General features: G+C 56.9%; 1 protein-coding gene across 4 annotated transcripts; it reads right to left on the bottom strand.

Annotated features, from left to right (window-relative positions):
* Window positions 1-840: 840 nt before the first annotated feature.
* MNT (MAX network transcriptional repressor) lies at window positions 841-17,281 on the bottom strand. 4 transcript variants are annotated; one of them, XM_073235035.1, is made up of 7 exons: window positions 15,088-15,656; window positions 14,922-15,002; window positions 10,906-11,479; window positions 10,293-10,334; window positions 10,038-10,149; window positions 4,507-4,699; window positions 841-4,321 (listed from the first exon to the last, which is right to left on the bottom strand). In XM_073235035.1, the coding sequence occupies exons 2-7, from the start codon at window positions 14,953-14,955 to the stop codon at window positions 3,564-3,566; spliced, it is 1,713 nt and encodes a 570-aa protein (XP_073091136.1). In that variant the 5' UTR covers window positions 14,956-15,002; window positions 15,088-15,656; the 3' UTR covers window positions 841-3,563. The 4 variants fall into 4 exon arrangements, with proteins under 4 accessions (XP_073091136.1, XP_017507074.3, XP_073091137.1 ...); XM_017651585.3 differs by lacking the exons at window positions 14,922-15,002; window positions 15,088-15,656 and adding an exon at window positions 16,778-17,276; XM_073235036.1 differs by having other exon boundaries at window positions 14,922-15,112.
* Between the last annotated feature and the right edge of the window lie 2,598 nt (window positions 17,282-19,879).

The following is a 19,879-nucleotide window of genomic DNA, read 5'->3' as shown; positions in this document are numbered from 1 at the left end:
GGTCTACAGCCAGTCCCGGCTTACTGCTCCTTGGCCTCAGTCTTCCTCACCTCCCCACTTGAGACAGCCTGCCAAAGGGCTACTGTCCCCCAAACTGGGGAGCGAAGATGTCATAGGGACAAAGGTCCTCCAGGCCCAGGTTAGAACACGGTTCTTTTGACGCCTGACCAACTACTTCCTCTTCTTGTTCCTTTTCCTGAGGGGCCGGCCTTACAGACTACTCAGATGACCTGTTCTAACCCCACAAGTGCATCCCCTCAGGAAGCCTCTGACCCTTCTGTGCGCGGATCCTGGGGCTACTCCCCTTCACCATTTCCCACTGGGACTTCCTTGAGTTCAGGATCCCCAGTGCTACGCCAGGCCTCAGGGGCAGGGCGTCACATGCTTGGGGGAACCCCACACGAGTTGAGACCTGACTGCAGCTCCACAAGGTCCCAGACTAAGATGCATGGCCTTATAAGTCTCTCAGCCACCTCAGACCTGTTTCTAATCTGCCAGATGGGGCTGGTTCTTGGCTTATTTACTTCACCATGCTGTTAAGAGATGAAACAAGATAATGTTTGTGAAAATGGTTTGAGGAAGTATAAAGTATTGCAAAAGTATAAGGATGACCAGAACTGCAGTTCTCAGAGCCTGCTGAGGATTGAGCTTTAGGGTAAGAACTGGAGGGTCCCAAATCTTTTTCTAAAACTGACATGCATGCAAGTGGTGTGAGAAATAGCATCCCCCAAACATCAACAGGGTAAGGGCCCTGATGCTTCTAGCTGGAGGCCTTTCCTGAAGGTCTCTGCCTCTTGTTGCAACAAAATGACCCAGATGGTGCAGGCTGGTGGCTCCAGCTCAGGTTTCAGTGCAGGTTTATTTCAGTTTTATATTTTATTCCAGGCAAGTGCTTATTACATGGATAGTATTCATGTCTCAATACCTAAAGTCTTGGAGCATGAACAGCCACTAGAATACAGTTCAATAGTAAAAATACAATATGTACAAAATTAGGGTTTTTGTATTTTTTTCCCACACAGCAGATGTATCCAAACACATAAAAATTTCTACAGTCTGGGGTCGCTACAGTTTATATTTCAGGAAACGGAGACACAGTGACCGAGTTCTCACTGTAAACAAGGGTCACCTCTTTGGGGGACGGGGGTGAGAACCTGGGATGGAGAACTATTCCTGGAGAGCAGAGGTTATGGTGACCCCTGACTCCCCACCAGGCACTCCCTGCCCTTCTTTGGCCTCCCAAGGAACCAACCTTCCCTCTCCCCGAGGTAAAGACTCCCAGCCAGTGAGCCACTCTGAACATCAATAAGTAAAACACGCATGAGAGGTAAGATGTGTGTGTGTGTGTGTGTGTGTGTGTGTGTGTGTGTGTGTGTGTGTGTGTGCACGCATGCGTGCACATGCATGTCCTCTAGGCTGGAAGGGCTAGGGAGGGGAGGGGCAGGAGGTCCCACAGGATGAGGACAGATGTGGTCCTGACAACTCAGAGGGGTGTGCCCAGGAAGGGCTGGGCGGTGGCTGCCCGAGGGCACACAGCATCACAGCTTCACTAACGACACAAACAGCAACACCACCCACCGTCACCAATCTGGACATAGTCATTCGGCACTAGATTCAGGGGCCCCACTGCTGGGGGCAGGTGAGGTATCTGCAGGCCAAGGGACAGCTGGCTGGCATGAGTTTTAACTCTGAACCGGCCTCAGAATGCAGGAGGTGAACAGAGCCGAGAGGAGGGGCAGGTCCACCGTGCTTCACCGACTTCCCTGGGCACCAAACCTGCCCCTGTTCCTCTGCTCTTTCCATTGTGATCACACAGGGGAGAGCAATCCTGCCCGCTGACCCCAGAACATGGGTAGCAGGTGGCTACAGGAGCAGGAAGGCAGCAAGCTTGTTAAGTGGGGGCACTGTGTTGAGGTGGGTATGGGGCTTACTCCTAGAGGCCTCTAAGGAGGCAATAGGCCTTTGGTCTCCTAGACCAGGAAGGAACTGAAAGGTTCTTAGGTGTCTAAATTCATTCAAGACTGTTGCTGGCCTCCTCAGTGTCCCAAAGGGCACTGCCCTGACCTGCCTGCCAATGCAAGCTTCACACCTAGAGACACTCGCTTCCTGCCCCACACTGAAAGGCCATTGGTGTGTGTCCAGGTGGGGAGTCGAGTGTGCACGTGTGTGTAACTGAGTATTGGACACAAGGCCACTTGTAATAAATACCCACATAAAAAGAGAAGCCAAAGCAGTCTGCCAAGGCAGAGACAGGGAAACGAGCATCCCCTAAACCCAGGCCCCCTCACGCCACCCCACCCCAGCTCGGCCCTGCCCTTAGCCCAACCAAGGACCTTTCCTCAGGAAGGTGGTGGCACACAGCAGCCCCCACGAGGGAGGGTCCACTCAGAAGAGCCCCTGGAGAAGGGGATGTTTAGCGGAAAGAGAGGTTGGGAAGAGACCAGAGACGAGAAGTTGGGGTAGAAGCAGCAGCTGTCCTCGAGTCTGGGCCTGCTCCCTTCCCTGTAGGTCCCCAGGGCGTTTAGGAAGGGATTCGGGGAGCCCCCGGATTTTAACCTTCTGTGTAGCTTCAGGCTCTGGAACCCAGACCAGAGGCAGGTCCATGTCTCGCAGGCTACAGGAAGCACCCAGGCCCACCCAGCCCTCAGGGAAGTGCACAGCGCTGAGCAGAGCCCAGGGAGCCAGGGCAGCCAAGGCCAGGCAGCACCTTCCTCCTGGGAGCCAACAGCTACGCCCGGGGTAGGAACCGGGGTCCAGAGGAGCTCCCCTGGGACCAATGGTGGGGAAGGTAGCCAAGCCCTTCCTTCCTCACCCAACCATCCGCCTTCCCTCCCAGGGCCAATGGCAAGGATTGGGGGAGCTCAAGGAACTTGGCAACAGCTTGGGTTTGGTTGGTTGGTGGGAGAATCGTTTTCACTAGCTTCTGTTTAACAAATCACAGTGACTGCCACTGGGTTGGAGAGTCCCGGGCTGGGGTGCCCACCGATCTGGGTGGAATTCCAGACCAGCTGCTTCCCAAGACCTGTCACCTGTACTCAGGGCAGGGCCTCCCATAGTCCCCAGTTTTCTGGGCCAAGTTGCTTCAGTTCTGCTTACCCCCTTTCCCCTCCAAAGGCCTGGGAAGAGAAGGCTGGAGCTTGGGACAGGAGGGCCGGGACACGCATTCACCTCGCCAGGCAGAGCAATAGCAGCAGCAGGAGACAGGGTGGGGGAGGCAGAGAACACAACGTCCACATCGCACTGGTTTCAGGGGACGGGTGGGGAGGCAGGAACAGCACTGGAGCTGACACCAGGATGGGTGGCACATTCACCAGGGTGTCATTCATCACTTTATCAAGTCCTAGTGCAGTGGGGTGACCCTCGGCCCTCTGCCCAGCTCCCAGGGCTGGCCTCTCCCTCCCCTGGCTCAGAGTCTCTGCACCCCCTTCCGCTAGGAGGCCTGGGGGTGTGTATGGGTGGGGTAGGCCTGGGCCTGGCTGGAATGTGTGGAGCTGGTGGGTGGGAGAGTCGGGGCTAGGTCCCCCTCCCTGCCCCCACTGGGGGGCCTCTGAGTGACCACATGCTCAAGCCAGCTTGAGTGTGCTGACAGGGAAGGAGGGCATGGTGACCATGGTCACAGGGTTCAGCACTGTCTGGCCCACCAGCTGGGGGTGATGCACCACCTGAGCCCCTACGGCTGGCTTTGCCATGACTGTGGCTGGGGGCCCCAGCCCAGCTGTGCCATTCACTTGCTGGTGCGAGAGGGTGTGGGCAATGTGGCTCACTGCCACAGGCTGGCTCACTGCCACAGGCTGTGGGTACAGGGGCAGCTGGGAGCCGAGATGGGCCACATGGTTGAGGGTGGCAGGGTGCACTGTGATGTGGCCAATGGGGGGTGTAGCAGGTGCCAGCTGCACAGCAGGGCTGGGGGCTGAGGGGGCAATGTGGGCAATGTGCTTGCCACCCGGCCCCTGTAGAACGTGGTTCACAGTCTGGATGACTGAGGCATGGGTGGTGGCTGTGTGGGCGATGACCGTGGAGCCTCCGCCAGCCGTGGCCACCAAATGGGCTTGAGCGGGAACCAGCGTTTGGGCAGGGGCAGCTGGTGGGGGAGGAGGTGCCGGCAGCGGTGTCTTCTGATGTGGTGGTGGCTGCTGCCCGGGCAGGTGGGCAGGAGACAGGGTCACAGGCTGGGAAGGGGGGCGTGGGTGGGCAGGCAGAGGTGCAGGGGCAGTGCTGGGTGGTGGCTTCGGCAGCTCCGGGTGGGGGCGATGGCTCAGTTTAGGTGGGCCCAGACCAGCCTGGTCCTCCTCCATATCCTCGTCTATGTTGTCCTCACCCTCTGTGGGGGGCCACAGGGACAAGGACAGGTCAGAAGGGCTTGGGAAATAAGAAGCTGGAGGAGTAGATGCCCCGGGGGTCTGGGGAATAAGGGATGGGGCATCTTTTCTAGCAGGCAAAGAAAAGGACAGAGGCTGGCATTTGAGGGGCAGAGGTAACACTGAACAGGTGGCAAGTGGAGCTCACCGGAGGCAGTAGAGGTGGAGGCCTGGTCGTCCTCAGGCTGGCCTGTCTGCCGGAGCATGCGGTCGATCTCCAGCACATCCATCCACTGGCTCAGCTCGTGCTTGAGCTCTGCCAGCCGCTGCTGCGTGGCAATCTTCTCCCGTGCCAGCCGCTCCATCTCATGCTCATATTCTTTCTCCTTCCTCTTCAGGGACTGGAGAACAGGGCAAGGGGCAGCAGGATACTCTGAGCAGCAACCAAGAGGCCCACTGTACCACAGACATCTCCCCATAGCCACCACCGTGCCACCAGGGTGGGCGATCTGCAGGAGCAGGTGCCCAGGCTGACAGGGGCTGGGAAAGATCACACCAGCCTCCTGGCTGTGGCTCTACCCTGTGAGGCCTAGCGTCCAGGGGACTGCAGGCTCTCCAGCAGGCACCACTGAAAGGAAGTACAGACCCTGGAGCCTGGGGCCAGGGTCAGTCCTATCCCCACATCAACCCTGTCCTGAGGGGCTTTACCTCACTCTTGCCCCATACACCCTCCTGGCAGCCTCTCCCTCCACTTCTGTAGGAAGGACAGAAAGGGTAACAGACTCAGGTGTGCTCAGGCCTCTGCCACCACCATCCTACACCAGCCACTGGTGCCACAAGCCACCCTCCTGGAACCCATTCCCTACAGAACCCCGAATGGTCCCTTTTCTTCTCCCCACCACATCATGCACTGGTCTCCTGAACGTCAGTGTCCTTGGAGGGTGACTGCTGGACTTTGTGACCCCCACCACATCCCCCGTATTTCTTCTTGACCTGCCTCCACCTTGTCCCCCGCAGCTGCTGGCTTGGCACCTCTGCTCCGACCTCCTGGGCTAGTCCCCACAGTGCCTGCCTGTGCTATCTCTTGACAGTGCCCTATTTTTACCACAGCCCTTCAAACTCCCCAAGCTGCTGAACAACCCCCAGGCCCCAGAACATGCCCTGACCCTTCACATCTGTCCTGGAGTTGCAGAGATCAGTAAGAAATGGCTCTTGGCATACTTAACAGCACTGACTCAAAGCACCCCTGGGAGGCGACTCCATCCCTCATCCAGGTCCCCAGGAAGCTGACGCCACCCATGTCACTAAGAACAGTAGGTGGGAGCTCCCTTATCCACCACACAACACCCTCCCCCTCAACTCCAGGCCCACAGGCAGCCTGGCGCCCCTTGGGCTGACCCCCCAGCTAGGTGCTGGGGACCGAGCCTCCCAGCCTGTCTACTGCTCCCGTCAGCAGGGTCTTCAGTATCCACAAGACCAGCTTGGGTCATACTTCTCACTCCTTTCCATACCAGGTCTCTCTCATTCCCCATGACTTCCTGATTCTGACACTTTATTAGACCAACTCATCCAAGTCTTGCAGGCCTCCCTGCTGCCAGCTTCCCCTTGGACCTACTGTGTCTTGACTACTGGATCTACCAGGCAACATGGACAACCCTGGCCTGCTGCATCCTGAGTCCCTCACCTGACCTGCTCCTGAGTTCTTAGCACACAAAGTTTGCCAGTCCCAGCCAGGTAGAGGGCTCACTGGCCCTTCACACACCAAACCATACAGCTTGTCTTAGTTTTACTCTCTGAACACTCTTCCCAGACACTCGCGGATCCTATCCCCAAGGTCTTATCTGCTCGTGCTCCAAGACCATACCTGAGTCCCTACCTCCTCCACTTCCTTCCCCACCCCACGCCCTCACCAGTACCCCCTCCTGCCCTCCACACACTTGAGCATTTAACAAGACTGCTAGGAAGTACTTAATCAGAAACTGGTTCATTCAACTCCCTGTGTGTTTCACGGTTTGCCCTTCCACTTCAGCACACGCCATCCCAGTCCAACCCTGTAAGTGAGGGCAAGGGCTCTTCTATAGTTAGCTTTTATCCTCTGACCCTGCCAGAGGCCAGGGAGCCAGTAGCCCCAGGATCGTGAGGACGTAAGCATGTTAGTTCCTACCTCTATCCTGTCTCTCATCCCCAGAGAGTCACAGTACCCATTAGGCCTGAGTTTCCCGATTCCATTTCCCTGGGGCACCTCAAACTGTTAGTGCCCATGACACATAACCCAGATACAGCTGAGCTCTATATTGGCCTGAAACCTGCGAGTTCTACCCTTCTGTTACACCAGTGCCAGGCCACACACAGCCACCTCTATTATCCTGGCTTTGGGATTAACCGGCTTCTCCTCACATTTCTGCCATAAAGATCCCTCCCCTTAACATATACATACACACACCTGGCTGGCTTCTCAGCTGGCTCTACCCTGAGAGGCCAATGCAGGACATGACATCAGATGAGAGGCTACACCAATGATGGGGTGTGTGGTGTGTCAGCCCTCACTCAAACCTGGGTGCTGACAGGGTGGGTAGCTTTCTGGCTCAGAGAGAAGATAATGTTAGTTGCCAAAACCTCCTCTTCTCACTAGCACAGTTCTCTACAGGACCAGAGGCCCCTGGAGAGTTATCCCAGGGTCTAGCTTTAGTCCACACTGCTTCATTTTAAACCCATTTCCTTTCAATCTTTTTGAATTCACTGAGGTTTCTGTGGCCTAGTATGTGGTCTATTCTGGAAAATGGTCCATGTGCACTTGAGAAGAATGTGTAGCCTGCTGCTTTTGGGTGTATAGTTCTGTAGATGTCTGGTAGGTCCATCTGTTCTAATGTGTTGTTCAGTGCCTCTATGTCCTTATTTTCTGTCTGGTTGATCTGTCCTTTGGAGTGAGTGGTGTGTTGAATTCTCCTAAAATATGCATTGCATCTATTTCCTCCTTTAATTCTGTTAGTGTTTGTTTCACATATGTAGGTGCTCCTGTGTTGGGTGCATAGATATTTACAATGGTTGTGTCCTCTTGTTGGACTGACCCCTTTATCATATGTAATGTCCTTCTTTGTCTCTTGCGACATTCTTTGTTTTGAAGTCTATTTTGTCTGATACAAGTACTGCAACACCTGCTTTTTTCTCCCTATTGTATGAAATATTTTTTTCTATCCCTAAACTCATTTCCTTTCTAAGATTGTCTGGATGCGTGGTTTGGCAACAGCCTACTCCTCATTCTGTTTCTGTCCATTTCATTGCAGCTTTTTTCAAATTCTTTGCCACCTCCAAGCCAGTCTGGATCATGTTGGGGGCTATAGCCTCCCACAGCTTCCCACCTCAGCACACTAAAGCCAGAGCACATCCTATGTGGTCTCTCAACTACTTCCTTTCAACTCCCATCTAGTGTCCTGCCTGCCCCATCTCTGCATGGTGACCCAGCCATATTCAACTTCCAAAAATGCATCCTGTTCCCTCCCGAAAAACTCTGCCCTGTGCTGGGCTCTCTGCCCACCTCTTTCCTAGGTTACCCTGAGACTTTTAGGTCTCAGCTCAAAGGCCTCTTCCTCAGCAACAACTTCCCCAACTCCCCAGAATTGATCCTGTGATCCCTGTCCCTACTACATCCTCATGGCATAGTCCTGTTTTGTTTATAAGCTACTCTTAAGACAAAACCTAAGGACAGAGACCCCGCTTTTCTCCTTGCTCCAGCTTTCTCAGAATCAGACACAGGGCTGTCCAAAAGCACCTGAATGAATAAATGAGTGAAGTTGAGGATTTATAGACAGTCTTAAAAGTTTTCTTCTATTTCTGCTTCCACTGCTAGCCCCAGGACAACCCAGGTCCACCAAACCCACGCGCTCAGTCGGCTCGCCCTACTGAGTGTCTATTTCTGATTTATTTTCAAATCCACACCTCATGAGAACAAGGCTCCCCACCCTAAGTATATATCTGCTAAGGGGAACTTTACATTCTGTCCTTACTACTACTACATAATTGTTAAGGTAGTATTTGTAGAGGCCCAATTCTAACATCTCTATGACAAAGATACTACTATTTTTCCCTGTCTGGTGTTACCACAATACAGAAGAGAAAAGTGATTATCACACAAAATGTCACAGCATTTGGTTAGGGACTTGCTCCCAGGCCGTGTCTGAGTATAACTAAAGGACCAGTAACTTACACTCAAGCCCAAGTATTTGCAAAAAACATCCCAGAAATAAAGCTCCCTGAGATTCTCTGAAACCCTCCGCCCCTTACGGCTGAGGCCCCGCCCCTCCCAGAGCACGCGCGCACCCACGCGGCCCCGGCTTTGCTGCGTCACTCCTCGCCAGACGCACCCTCAATCCGCGCGCGCAGGAGCCCCGCCCTGCCCGGCCTGGCCAATCCGTGAGCCCGGCCCCACCCCTCCCGGGTGCCAGGAAGCCGCCTGGACGCGCGCCAGCTCCTCCCTCTGGTCCGGAGGGAGGGCGGAAGGGCGCGGACTCAAGGGAGGCGAGAAGGGAGCAGCCGGGTGGAAGCCGCCGCGAAACAGCGCCTCCGCCCCTCGAGTCAGGCTCTAGTTACCTTAGGGCTGTGACCCGCAGTTGGGGCCGGGGGAGGGACGGCGCCCCACCGCTGGCTCCTCGCCTTGGCGGACCCTCTTTGCTATCACCTCGTGAGGCCGTCCAGCCCCCAGGTCTCCCAAGCGCACCGACAGGGAGACCTCAGGGTCCCCCGCCCCCAGCCCGCGCGGACAGGGAGCCCTAAGTCCCTCCTACTCCCCAAAGTCTCCGTTCCGATTCTGTCTCCGCTGCAGCCGACCGAGGCCGTCCGCCCCACCCCCACAGCCTCCTTCCCGGCACGCGGAACCTTCGGCCGGTTGCCAAGGAAACCGAAACTCGGGCCGTCATGGCAACTGTCTTATCAGGCGGTTGCCCCCCTTCCCGTACCGCAGAGGGGAGCCAAAGCTCCCAGGGAGGGACGCACGGCCAGGAGGGCTCCTGGAAAAGGTTTTCTTTTTTTTTTCAAACCCAGACAGGAGAGCGTAATTTTGAAAGGTTCGGTGACCCCGGGGCTGTCACCCGGTGAGACCGCGGCATTTCTCCAACCCCAGGTTTCACCCCCTGACTCGGGTCATGGCACCTCAATGGGATCACTGGAAAGATCTTAATCCTTCTGGGGTAAAAGTGGGGGGTTCCACCGGCGCGCCGCCGTGTGCTAGGAGCAAAGCCCGAGGGACATTCCCCCCCTCCGACGAGCAACAGACTCGGGCCCAATCCTATTCCCACCCAGGCACCGCGGGCAGGCAGGGTGGAGGCGCGGAGAGGTCGCCGCTCTGCGCCCTTCTCATCCACGGACACTAACAGAGAGTCAGGCGCTAAAGCAAGACCGGGCACCGGGTTTGACACTGAGTAGCGGGGGCCTTGCCCACGGGTGGACCCGACGGGGCGGGGGGGAGGGAGCTTCGTCGTCGCCCTGCCTCGCGCAAGCGCGCCAGTCCTCCGGTCCCCTCCCGGGCGGGGAGCCCCGCTGACGTCAGCCGGGCCATGTGCTCAGCGCCCGCGTGGAGGAGGGCGGGGGAGCCGGCGAGGGAGAGAGCTCGGGGCGGGGCCGCGGCGAGGGGAGGAGGGGAGGAGGGGAGGAGGGGGGAGGAGGGGGGAGGGGGGAGGAGGGGAGCTCTCGCTGCTGCGGCGGCGGCTGCCCGCCCCCCTTTCGGCGTGCTTCCCTACCCCATACCTGGATATACCGCAGCGCCGTCCGCAGCACGCTCAGATTTGATGTCTTCTTGTCGTCCACATTAGGGATGTTGCGTTTCAGGGTCTCAAAGCATTCCTTCAGATGGGCCCTCCTGGGGAAAGGGAGCAGCAGTGGTCAGCCAGCGCCAGGGGCCAGGGCTGGGAGGGAAGAACCCAGGAGAGCTTGGGGACCAAGGGTGAGCAGTCCCGGTAGCAGGCGGGGTGGGCCCAAAGTCACACACGCACGCTCACACACCTGTTCTTCTCCAATTTGTTGTGGACTTCTCTGGTTCCGATCCTGAAACCCAGACAGACAGGAGGCTCAGGGAGGAGGGCCCAATTAGGCGGCCTTCCGGCTCCCTGCCTCTACTCACAAATGGCCACAGGCTTCCTACCGCCGACATTCTCTCTCTACAAAAGCAGCAATGGGAGAGGTTCACCCTGTGCCATAGGCGTACACCCCCTGGAGGGCACAGTATGCTCAAAAACCCCATTAAACACCCTCCACCATGCTGCTACCTGTGAGAAGATAGAGAAACAGCCAGTTGACCCCAGCCCTCACCCAGGAGGCCCATAATCCAATACTCTGTCTAAAGGCTTGCAAATGCCATCGGCCCAATCTTGGAGCGGGTCAGGGTACACAGAAGCCTAGCAACAACAGAAGCCAGTGGCCATTCCCCCTCCCACAGTAGGGATGGGCATGGGCACAGAGATAATGCATCCAAATATATGAGGGCACTTCTAGATTGGGGAGGTAGGACATGGCTCTGCAGGGCTAGCTCGGGAGGGTACTTTCTCTTGCACACACAGCCCGGGAGTGGGCAGTTCTCTCCATCCCGACCAGCCTGGACTGCCCACACCTCACTCACCCCCCAGGCCTCTTCTTCTGTTCGCTGGATTTGATTTCTTCAGCTGGTGCCAACTTCAGGGTCCCAAGAGTGGGTGGGGGTGGCTGCTGGGGGGCCAACTGGGGCTGGACTCCAGGGTGTGGTGCTATGGTCAGGATGGGCGTGGGGAGGGGCTGCAGAGGCTTGGGGCTGCCAGTGGGTGGAATAGCGGTCTTGGAGTCTGGCAGTAGGGGAGCAGGGGTGGGCACCTGTGGTCTGGTAGGCAAGGGGGCAGACTCCTTAATGCCAAGTCCAGGAGTGCTAACCAGGGTGGGCTGGCGAGGTGCCAGGGGCAGAGGCTGGGGTGTGGGGGCCAGTGGCGGGGGCAGAGGCTGAGGGGAATTGGTCATTACTGGAATAGGAATGACGGTAAGTGGGGTGTGGGTGGCAAGTGGTGGTGGGGGTGCCGGCGGGGGTGCCGGTGGGGACAGAGGCAGAGGTGGTGCCTCCATGCAGGGTTCCTCCACAGGCAGGGCATGGGCCAGTCTGGCTAGGCTGCTGGCCTTCTTCTGCTCCTGCTCCCGTTCCCGCTCCAAGTGAAGCCGCTCCTGCTCCTCTATGCAGAGAGAACACAAGGGGTGTCTCAGCAGGACCAACCGTCCTGGGCCCCAGCTTTACCTGTCCCCTAGCTGTAACCCATCCTCTGACCCTGTCCCAGTCAGTGCTCAGTGACACCCCTGCTCAGTCTGAGACACCACAAATACCCATCCACATCCAGCTAGGCGCTGGGCTAACAGCTGGGGGCACAGCTGTGAACAAACAGAATAGACTTGGTCCCTCCCTTTGGGGAGCTTCTGCCCTGGGAGGTGAGGGGAGAGACAAGTAACAGGATAACAACCCAGGCTTGGGGAGAACAGGGCCTGTGGCAAGGCAGAGCAGGAGCTGTCAGGATTCTGAAGGTTAAAGGGTTACACAGGTGATAGCAGGGAGGCTCAGGAAGACTGAGAGGTGTGGGGTGATAGATAAGGTGGGCAGGGGCCAGTCCACAAAAGACTTCACAGGCCACCACAGGAGAATGGAGTGGGGCGCACAGAATGTAGCTTCTGGGGAAAACCCTCAACAACAGTATTTACCAAGTACCTTCTAGAGGTCAGGCAGGACCTTCATCTCACAGATGATCTAATTCAGCTCAGAGAGACAAAGTGATTTGTGAAGGGTCACACAGCAAGTCACAGGTAAAATGGGCTAGGTCCACCCAGGTCTCCTGACTCTGGAGGATGCCCATACTTGCTGTGCCAACACAAGCTAGGTGTCTACATACACACACACCTGAATCCTCACAAGAGCCCCATGCCACGGGCAGGACAGAAACATCACCTTCAGTTCACACATGAAGCAGGCCCAGAGCTCCCAAGTTAGGTACCAATGCCTCTGGCTTCCCAAGGGACCATACAAAACACACTAGGTCCTTCTCTCAGCAGCAGCAGCAGCACAAACTAGAAAGTAGTAAGAGGCAGGTAGAAAGGAAAGCCAGGCTTTTTCACAGGGTTGGAACAGGCAGCAAGCTCAAGCAACCTTGCGCTCTTCAGCGTAAGGTGAGGTCTGTTCTGGAGATGGCTGAGAACAGAAGGAAAGTGGGCTCCTCCTGGTCCAGAGGCCCCTCTCCATCTTTACCCTGTCCCCTCCTCCCAGGCCCCACCAGTCTGGTTCCCTAGCTCCAGGGCTGGGTGGGCCAGGGCCCTGGGGAGCAGCTGCAGCCCCCAGGCCAGGGAGTAGGCTGGTCCACCAGCCCTCCCTCTTGCCCTGGATTCTGATTCGCCACACAACTGACTAACCAAGATGACGGCAGTGGCCCAGCAGACACACCCCAAACTCCCCACCCCACAAAGGGGTGGGGCTGGGGGGGACAAGGTTGACTAAGTACCCCCTGCAGAGGAGGGTATCAGCCCTCACGTGTCTTTCGGGCTCAGGGACCCAAAAAAAACCAATCAACAGCTTGAGTGTGAGACAGGCCAGCTCTCAGCCCCTCCCTCCCACAGAGGAGAAGAGGCGAAGGAGGAAGTAGAGGGGAAGTGTTCCGGAGACTCGGTGGTTTCCCAGCAGCCTGGGCCTCTTCCGTATCTCCCCTGCCCTTCAGGAAGGGGAGCTGCCAGACTAGTGCCAGCGCGCTCCAATGGGGAGGCCTTGCTCTCCCAGGTCTTTCCAGCCAGCACTGGCTTATGTTACAACCCTGAGAAAACCATCTCTCTGCGCTCGGGCTTCCCGGAGACCACACTGCCAAAAAAGCTGGTAGAGTTCCAGCCAGGAACCTTCTGGCCCACCCTGGGACATCCCCAATCTGACCCTCCCTCCACCCCATCCCCAAGACAATGTCCTGGAGCTCAGGGCCAACACAAGCTCACTTTGATTCCTTTGAGCCAGGACCCAAACTTTCACTGGCTTTGGGACAAAGGTTCCATTTTTCCATATGCAGGGGAACAGACAGAGCCCCAAGGACAGGTGCCCTGGGAACCCAGAGTGAAAGCAAACTTCATATTTCCCATATATTAAAGCAACTCTAAAAGATCACCCAGGAGATAGAAACTTCCTCGTTCTCACCTACCCTCTCAGTTCCAGAGCCAGGCAGGTATGCCCCACAAGGTGCTAGGAAGGACCCAGGTGAACAGCCAAGCTCTATCACACCTGGATCAGCAGGAAAAAGCTTGCCTGGTGGTGAAAGAGAGCAGGTGCCCAAGGCCAGTGCACCAAAAATTCCTGCCTCTTCCACACACAGCAGTGATCCTCTCCCTATGCACCGGAGACGCAGAAACTGTGTGTGTGGAGGGCAGGCACTGGCAGCCATTCAGGGACCTACCTCAGGAGCAATATGGGTTCAAACTAAAAAAATACTGCTCTGCTGCACCCATGGGTACAACTCCCTCTCTCACTACCGTGCACACATACACACACTCTGGCACTTTCCCTGGGCTCTGTCCTGAAAATGCCCCCAAACAGTTTAGCATGACTCCTCTGGAGTGACCCAGGGACCACAGTGGAGAGAGTGGGCACGGTGCTGTCTTCATCTATCCCAAGCCACTGTGACCCAGGGGCTCAGCAGACAGTGGGGTTTGAGGAGTCTATACTAGGCGGCCCCGATCGTTCCAGAGAATTCTTCCCTTCTTCATGCTATCAGGGAGCACAGCATGTAAGCCAGGCCCAGGGTGCTCCTGATTAGGTAGGAGAGGGTCCCATTCCAGCCATCTCCATGAATGCTGGAAACGAACAGGCCCTCCTGCTGACTACCAGGCCTTGCCCTTTCTCCTCTTCCCTCTCACACAGACGCCTGCGCATACACATCCTCAGGTTCATATGAATGTGCTGACTGGTCTAGGTCAGGAAGCTGCTCCTTGAGGTTGAATGGCGGCATGGACTGGAGGATCCCTGTTCAGAACTGCTCATCAGATACCTACCCCAGGAAAGCAGTTCTGGTCACCTTCTTTTCTGCTCTTCTTCCCACCCCAAGTAAGGAAACAGAACCTCAAGGAAGAAAATGAATTCTAGAGATTAAACTGCTGCAGCTGGGTCTAGCCATCTGTATGTGAGTTTCTGGAATGGAGCTGGCTTTCTAGCATCCATTCATCCATCCCCTATGATCCTTGCTCTACCAACGAGAAGCTATGACTGGGCAGCTAAACTAGGCCTGACTCTGCTCCCTGGTTTCACTACCTGGGGATAAGGCAGGGACTCTGCAACTTCTTTGGAGAGAATCACTTCAAGGTTCCTTCAGTGTCACTCTCTGCATCCCCATACTTCTTACTGTCAGCCTGGACTTACTTATTATTGGGAGATGTGAGAGATTACAGTGGGGGTCTTCTCCCCTTCCCTATACTGCCAACCAGCCTGCAGGCGAAGTAAACGTGAAGTGAATGTTCTCTTGGGGCAACAGCAAGGTCAATCCTGTACACCTCTAGCACAGTGGATGGTACACAGTAGGGACACAATTGGTACTCCTGAACTGCACTGTATTGATGACAGGGGCAGGTGATTCAGTCTCTCCAAATTTGTGCATGTCTCCCTACCCGCAACCTGCCGCTGGGCTCGCACGCAGGACATTCTTGGTCACCACCAGCTTTATCCATGGCCTGACCCTGCGCTGGACCCTTAAGACAAGAGGGAGGAGTACGTGGGCTGATGTCTCAGCCCATCAGTTCCGCAAAACCCAAGCATCTAAGAGTGACTCTTGACCTTGAGAGGCCGGTCGACCCGAGTAGGTTCGCGGACACGCCGCTCCCCCGCCCCTGGCCCTCTGCCGTTCCCCCCGCCTGCCGCCGCGGCACACGCTGCAGGCGCGCGCGCACACAACACACACTACTACCTCCTGCATGACTCATCACTGAAGCAACAATAGGCAGAGAGAAAGGAAAGGAGGGCGAAGCATTCTCCACCTCAACCAATTCGGCTGAGGGTTTGGGGTGCGGGAAGCTGGAGGGGACAGGGGTCCCCGTATACTGCACACACACCGATCCAGAACTGAGGCCCTCGCAGCGGTCCGGAAAACAGGTCTTTACCCAAGCCCCTATTTCTGCAGTACCCTGAAGCTGGGGACAACCCAGAGTGCACAGGGATAGAAAGCATCTGAAATCTTCGTCTCTGCCCCTGTCGAGGGAGCGCCAAAGTTTGCGTCTTCTCAGCCTGATGCATTACACAATGCGCCAGGGGTGTTGCCAGGAAGGAGGTCCTGGTGAGAATATTTCCCGAAACGTCAGTGGGAATATGCGAACTCCAAATATCCGGCTGCCCTGCAATTCGGGGGGTTTCCTTCGCCCTAGGATCTAAAACAGTAGGTTAGGGCGAGAACCTACAGGTGAACTCGGCTCCTCCTCCGCAGGGCAAAGGCTCTTACTGGGAGATGCCCAGCGGCCCACAGCCAAGGCCCAACCCGGCAAAAGGCCCCTCGCCAGCCCCGCCCAGGCCCCGCCCCCGGCCGAGCGCGAGGCAGCGAGGAGGGGCTCGGCCCCGTCGTCCCCAGCGGGAGTGTCCCCCGTGCACGTGGTCGGGGGCGGGGCCCGTCCACGTCACCATCTGGTGTAACCAACTGGCTTGGAACGCAGGCACACGCAACATTCCAGCCAAGAGCGGGTTTGGAACGCGCAGACACGCCACATTCCAAACCGGCTAAAGTGGGGCGCAGCAAGGGCCTGGGAGCTGCCCCTAGCGACCTGCCGGCAATTCTTCGACACCTAGTCTGCCCGACTCTCTCCCAAACCCCTGACGCGCGACCCAGCCCAGCTCTGGGAGGCGGGGTCAGGCGGGGCTGCCCAGGATCATAAGACACGCGATGTCATTTCATTCTGCAAAGGCCGCCTCCGCCCCAAGCAGCGCGTAGATCGGCCGGGAGCGCCCCCCGCACCCTCCCCATAGGGCCAGGGAAGCCGGGGAGCTGCTCGGCGTAGAGTAATTCTACCCCCCACTCCGTTACACACACGCCCACTCGTGTGCACTATACACTCGCCCGTGTACACGAGCGTTCATCCATCCGTCTATCCATCCGCTCTCCCCGAGGCTCACATCACACAACCCCGTGCACACAAGCACGCAAACGCGGGTCTGCCACCCCCACCCGCAGCTCACACCTTTAGTGCTACCGAGGGTGCCGCTGGCCCACGAGAAAGGAGCCCCCACAAAAGGTGCACAAGGGGTGGCAGCTTCTGTGCGCCCACGGGAGCCGGGTCCCTCGCTGCATATTAATGAATTCATTAATTAATTACACTGCCCAACAACACTCCTCCCCGGGCGGCGGCTCTGGCGCGGAGCCCTGCGCTGCCAGGCTTCAGGGGCTACCCAGAGGGGTACTGCCTGCGGTTCCGCGCGGCGCGGGGACCGGGGTCGCTCGCCCCCCTGTCCCGCGCCCCGGGGGCCCAGCCCGGCCGCTCACCACGTGCTCTCTGTTGTTGCTGCGCTTGCCATTCCAGGAAGCGGGCCGCCTCCAGGAGCGTCTCTATGCTCATTGCGCCGAGAGCTGCCGGGGGCGCGCCGGGGCCGAGACTGCGGCCCGCGAGCCCGGCACAGGTCAGGCTGGCGGGCAGGCAGGAGGGAGGGATCACCTCCGGGGGGGCGACAGGGCTGGGCGGCGCGGCGCACTCCGCAAAGAAGAACGGGGGAGCGCCGGCAGAAAAATCAATGTTTCCCAAAATATTTGCAAAATATTATTTGCAAATTAAAAAGAAATTGATGCAAAAAAAAAAGGTGGCACTGCCTCCCTCCTTCCCCTCCCTCTCTTCCTCCTTCTGATGCCTCCCTCCCCGCGGCCCCCGGGAGTCCCGCCGACAAGAAAAGGCTTTGCAACAAGATGGCGAGGAGGCACCGACACACACAACAAGGGAAGGAGCCGCGCTGCCCCCGGCCGCCGCCCCCGCTACTACACGGGGGCCGCAGCCAAAGCCCGGACCGGAGCCCCCGCCCGCAGGGCCGCGGCTTCTCACGAAGAGAGGGGCGGGGTCCTGAGGGTTGGCCCCACCCACTATAGACGGCGCGAGCACACGTGGCTAAGACGGGGGTGGGAGAAACTCTAGACCGCTTCGCGCCCTGCATTTCCGCTTTCCCGCCTCGCCCCGCCCCGATTGCGAGCCAAGAGTTGAGCAAGGGCTGCATGCTGGGGTCATTCACAACGAAATCTGACCAGCTGGAGGGAAGGGTGGATGGGTAATTCAAGAGAAAGTCAGCTCAAATAAGGATATTCCAGGTCAGGGAAACCTTAGGATGGAAAATACTGGCATGACCCTGGGTCTCCGCTCCCTACCCGCACGTGACCTAATTTCTGCAACCACCCGGCTCTCGCAATTCCCCCGGGATCCGCCTCTGGGCGGAGCTGACGCCAGAAAGCTGCCAGAGTTACGGCAGAGGAAGTGGAGTGGCGATCCGATTCCGCATTTTGTCTCCGTTCCTCCCCCCGCAGTGCGTTCGCATCCTATTAGGCGACGTCACCGGGCCACGGGCCAATGGGCGGGCAGGACAACACGGCATGGAGCAGCTCCACATGGACACCCCGCGCCGCCAGCCTTCTGTTTAAAGGGCCAGTGTCCACCAGTGTCACATTCGCGGGTGCGAAGGGGCCACTGTGAGAACGGAGGGTAGGATGCCGAGAGGGAAATTCTGCGGTTATGCCCTGCTCTACCTTTTCACCACCCTCCCTTTAAAACCGAGTCTCTCCCTTTCCTTCCCCTAAGCTCTGTCCACGCGTGTCTGATGTGGGTGGAGACTCCAACTGTGCCACCCCAGAGGCCACCCTATGCTCTGGGGCCGGGGCGGGGGCTAAGGCGAGGCATCCACAGCCCTGACCTAGGGGGCGTGGCCCAAATCGGGAACAACAACGTGGAGGGCGGAAGCCCGGCCCGCGGAGCGGCTAGGCGTCTGAGGCCGCCGGCAGGGCGCAGCGGCGGGGCCGCTCCCCTCGGCCTCAACCGGGTTCCTATGACTGGCAGAGACTCCCGGGTGGCGCCCTTTCCGTCGCTTGTTTGGGGGCACCTGGGGTACAATCAGGAAGTTAGACCTTTGAAGTCAGCTTGCCTCAATCCTCATTTAACAGATAAGCTAAGGCCCAGAGAAGGAAAGGGCTTGTCTAAGGTCACTCAGTAGTCAATTGCGCCTTACGGAGTACAAAGGGCATTTAACCTTGACCCCACGGACGATCCTTTTGAAAAGAGTTCTGGGACAGGGCCCCAGTTAGAAAAATGTCATGGAGTATTACCATGGGAAGGAGGCTCACCATTTCACAGTGATTGGGGCCACCAAAATTTTCACCTGAAGCCATGCTGTTCCGCTTTGGTGGAGGCTGCACAAACCCCACTCGTACAGGTGGTAGTGACAGACACAGGCTTGAAGGCACATTTGGTACACCCTGGAGCATGTGCAGCTCTGCTGCCCCAATGCCAGCAGGCCTCAGGCCCTTTGATACTGGCCCCAGATCCCTTTGGTAACCAGTTCAAACGAGTGGGACAGTGCTAGTTGGGAGTCAGAATCCATCATACAAAGCCAGAAATCAAACCTTTATGAAGATGGTTGAGTGTCAAGGTGTGCCCTGCCATCCCATCTCCCATTCCATCCCACCCCAACCCCACTGCACTCTCAGAAGGGTAGGTTCCTATTTTGGCAACTAGCTAGAGGGGAGCTAGACTCAGAAAGCTGGTACAAATGCATGCTTGCTGGCTTTGCTCCTTTCCTTTGAGGGCTTAATGCATCCTAAGTAAAATCTGCACATATCTTGGAAATCAAACACCTAGTGAACAACAGGAGGAAGGGGGTTGTTTGCCAGCACGAGTCTACAGAGGGCTCTGATCTTTGCACATTTAATGCCCAGGCACCTGCAGCTGAGCATGGAGAGACCATTACTCACACAAACGCCCAGCTACCACCACTGGCTTTGTTTATGTTACAGCTGGAAAGCAACAGGGGAGTAGAGCACAACAGCCCAGTTCTCCATGGGATGAGTGTCCTTTTCCTGGGAGGGCTAGATCTGTGCTGGTTTTGACATTGCTACTTTTAAGGTCTGCCACCTACTACTAGTGTCCTTGGGCCTACCCACTGCACAACCAAAGAAGTGGGAAATTTAAAGGCTATGTATAGATGTGGGGCAGGGGTGCTAGACATTATATATATATATATAGTAGTGACCTGAAATAATGTTGTCATTTTGTTTGAGGTCAGCACTACATCATTCTGCCCAGTGGCTCAGGATGCTCAGAAAACTACATCCAGCCTTACTTACCCTTCTGCCTTCAAGTGGTCACAGCATTCATACAGCCCTATAGTCTCTTCTAGAGGCTTAAGTCCAATTTCCCTGATTCTTTGTATCAGGGACCAGCTGTACCACATTAACAAGTTACCCCTCTGAAAAGTAGTATTCTGAAGACACCTTTTCCTAGCAGGGGTGGGAAAGCAGGAGATAATAGTGGGGTGACAAAGATTGAGATGCCAGTCTCTCCCTTGCCCCCAGTACCCCATCTGCTCCAGTGCATAGTGGAGATGCTTGCTATTTAAA

The sequence above is a fragment of the Manis javanica genome, chromosome 4 (genome assembly GCF_040802235.1).
Source record: "Manis javanica isolate MJ-LG chromosome 4, MJ_LKY, whole genome shotgun sequence".
In the NCBI taxonomy this organism is placed as follows: Eukaryota; Metazoa; Chordata; class Mammalia; order Pholidota; family Manidae; genus Manis; species Manis javanica.
Note: the sequence above shows the minus strand (reverse complement) of the source record. Positions and strands in the feature narration are given on the sequence as shown.

Excerpts from the sequence above, each read along its gene's own strand:
- MNT (XM_017651585.3), bottom strand. The coding sequence starts at position 16,850 with ATGAGCATAGAGACGCTCCTGGAGGCGGCCCGCTTCCTGGAATGGCAA. Across the intron at positions 11,480-16,777 it reads GCAACAACAGAGAGCACGTG|AGGAGCAGGAGCGGCTTCAC; the intron begins GTGAGCGGCCGG and ends CTCTCTGCATAG. Across the intron at positions 10,150-10,292 it reads AACAAATTGGAGAAGAACAG|GAGGGCCCATCTGAAGGAAT; the intron begins GTGTGTGAGCGT and ends CCCTTTCCCCAG.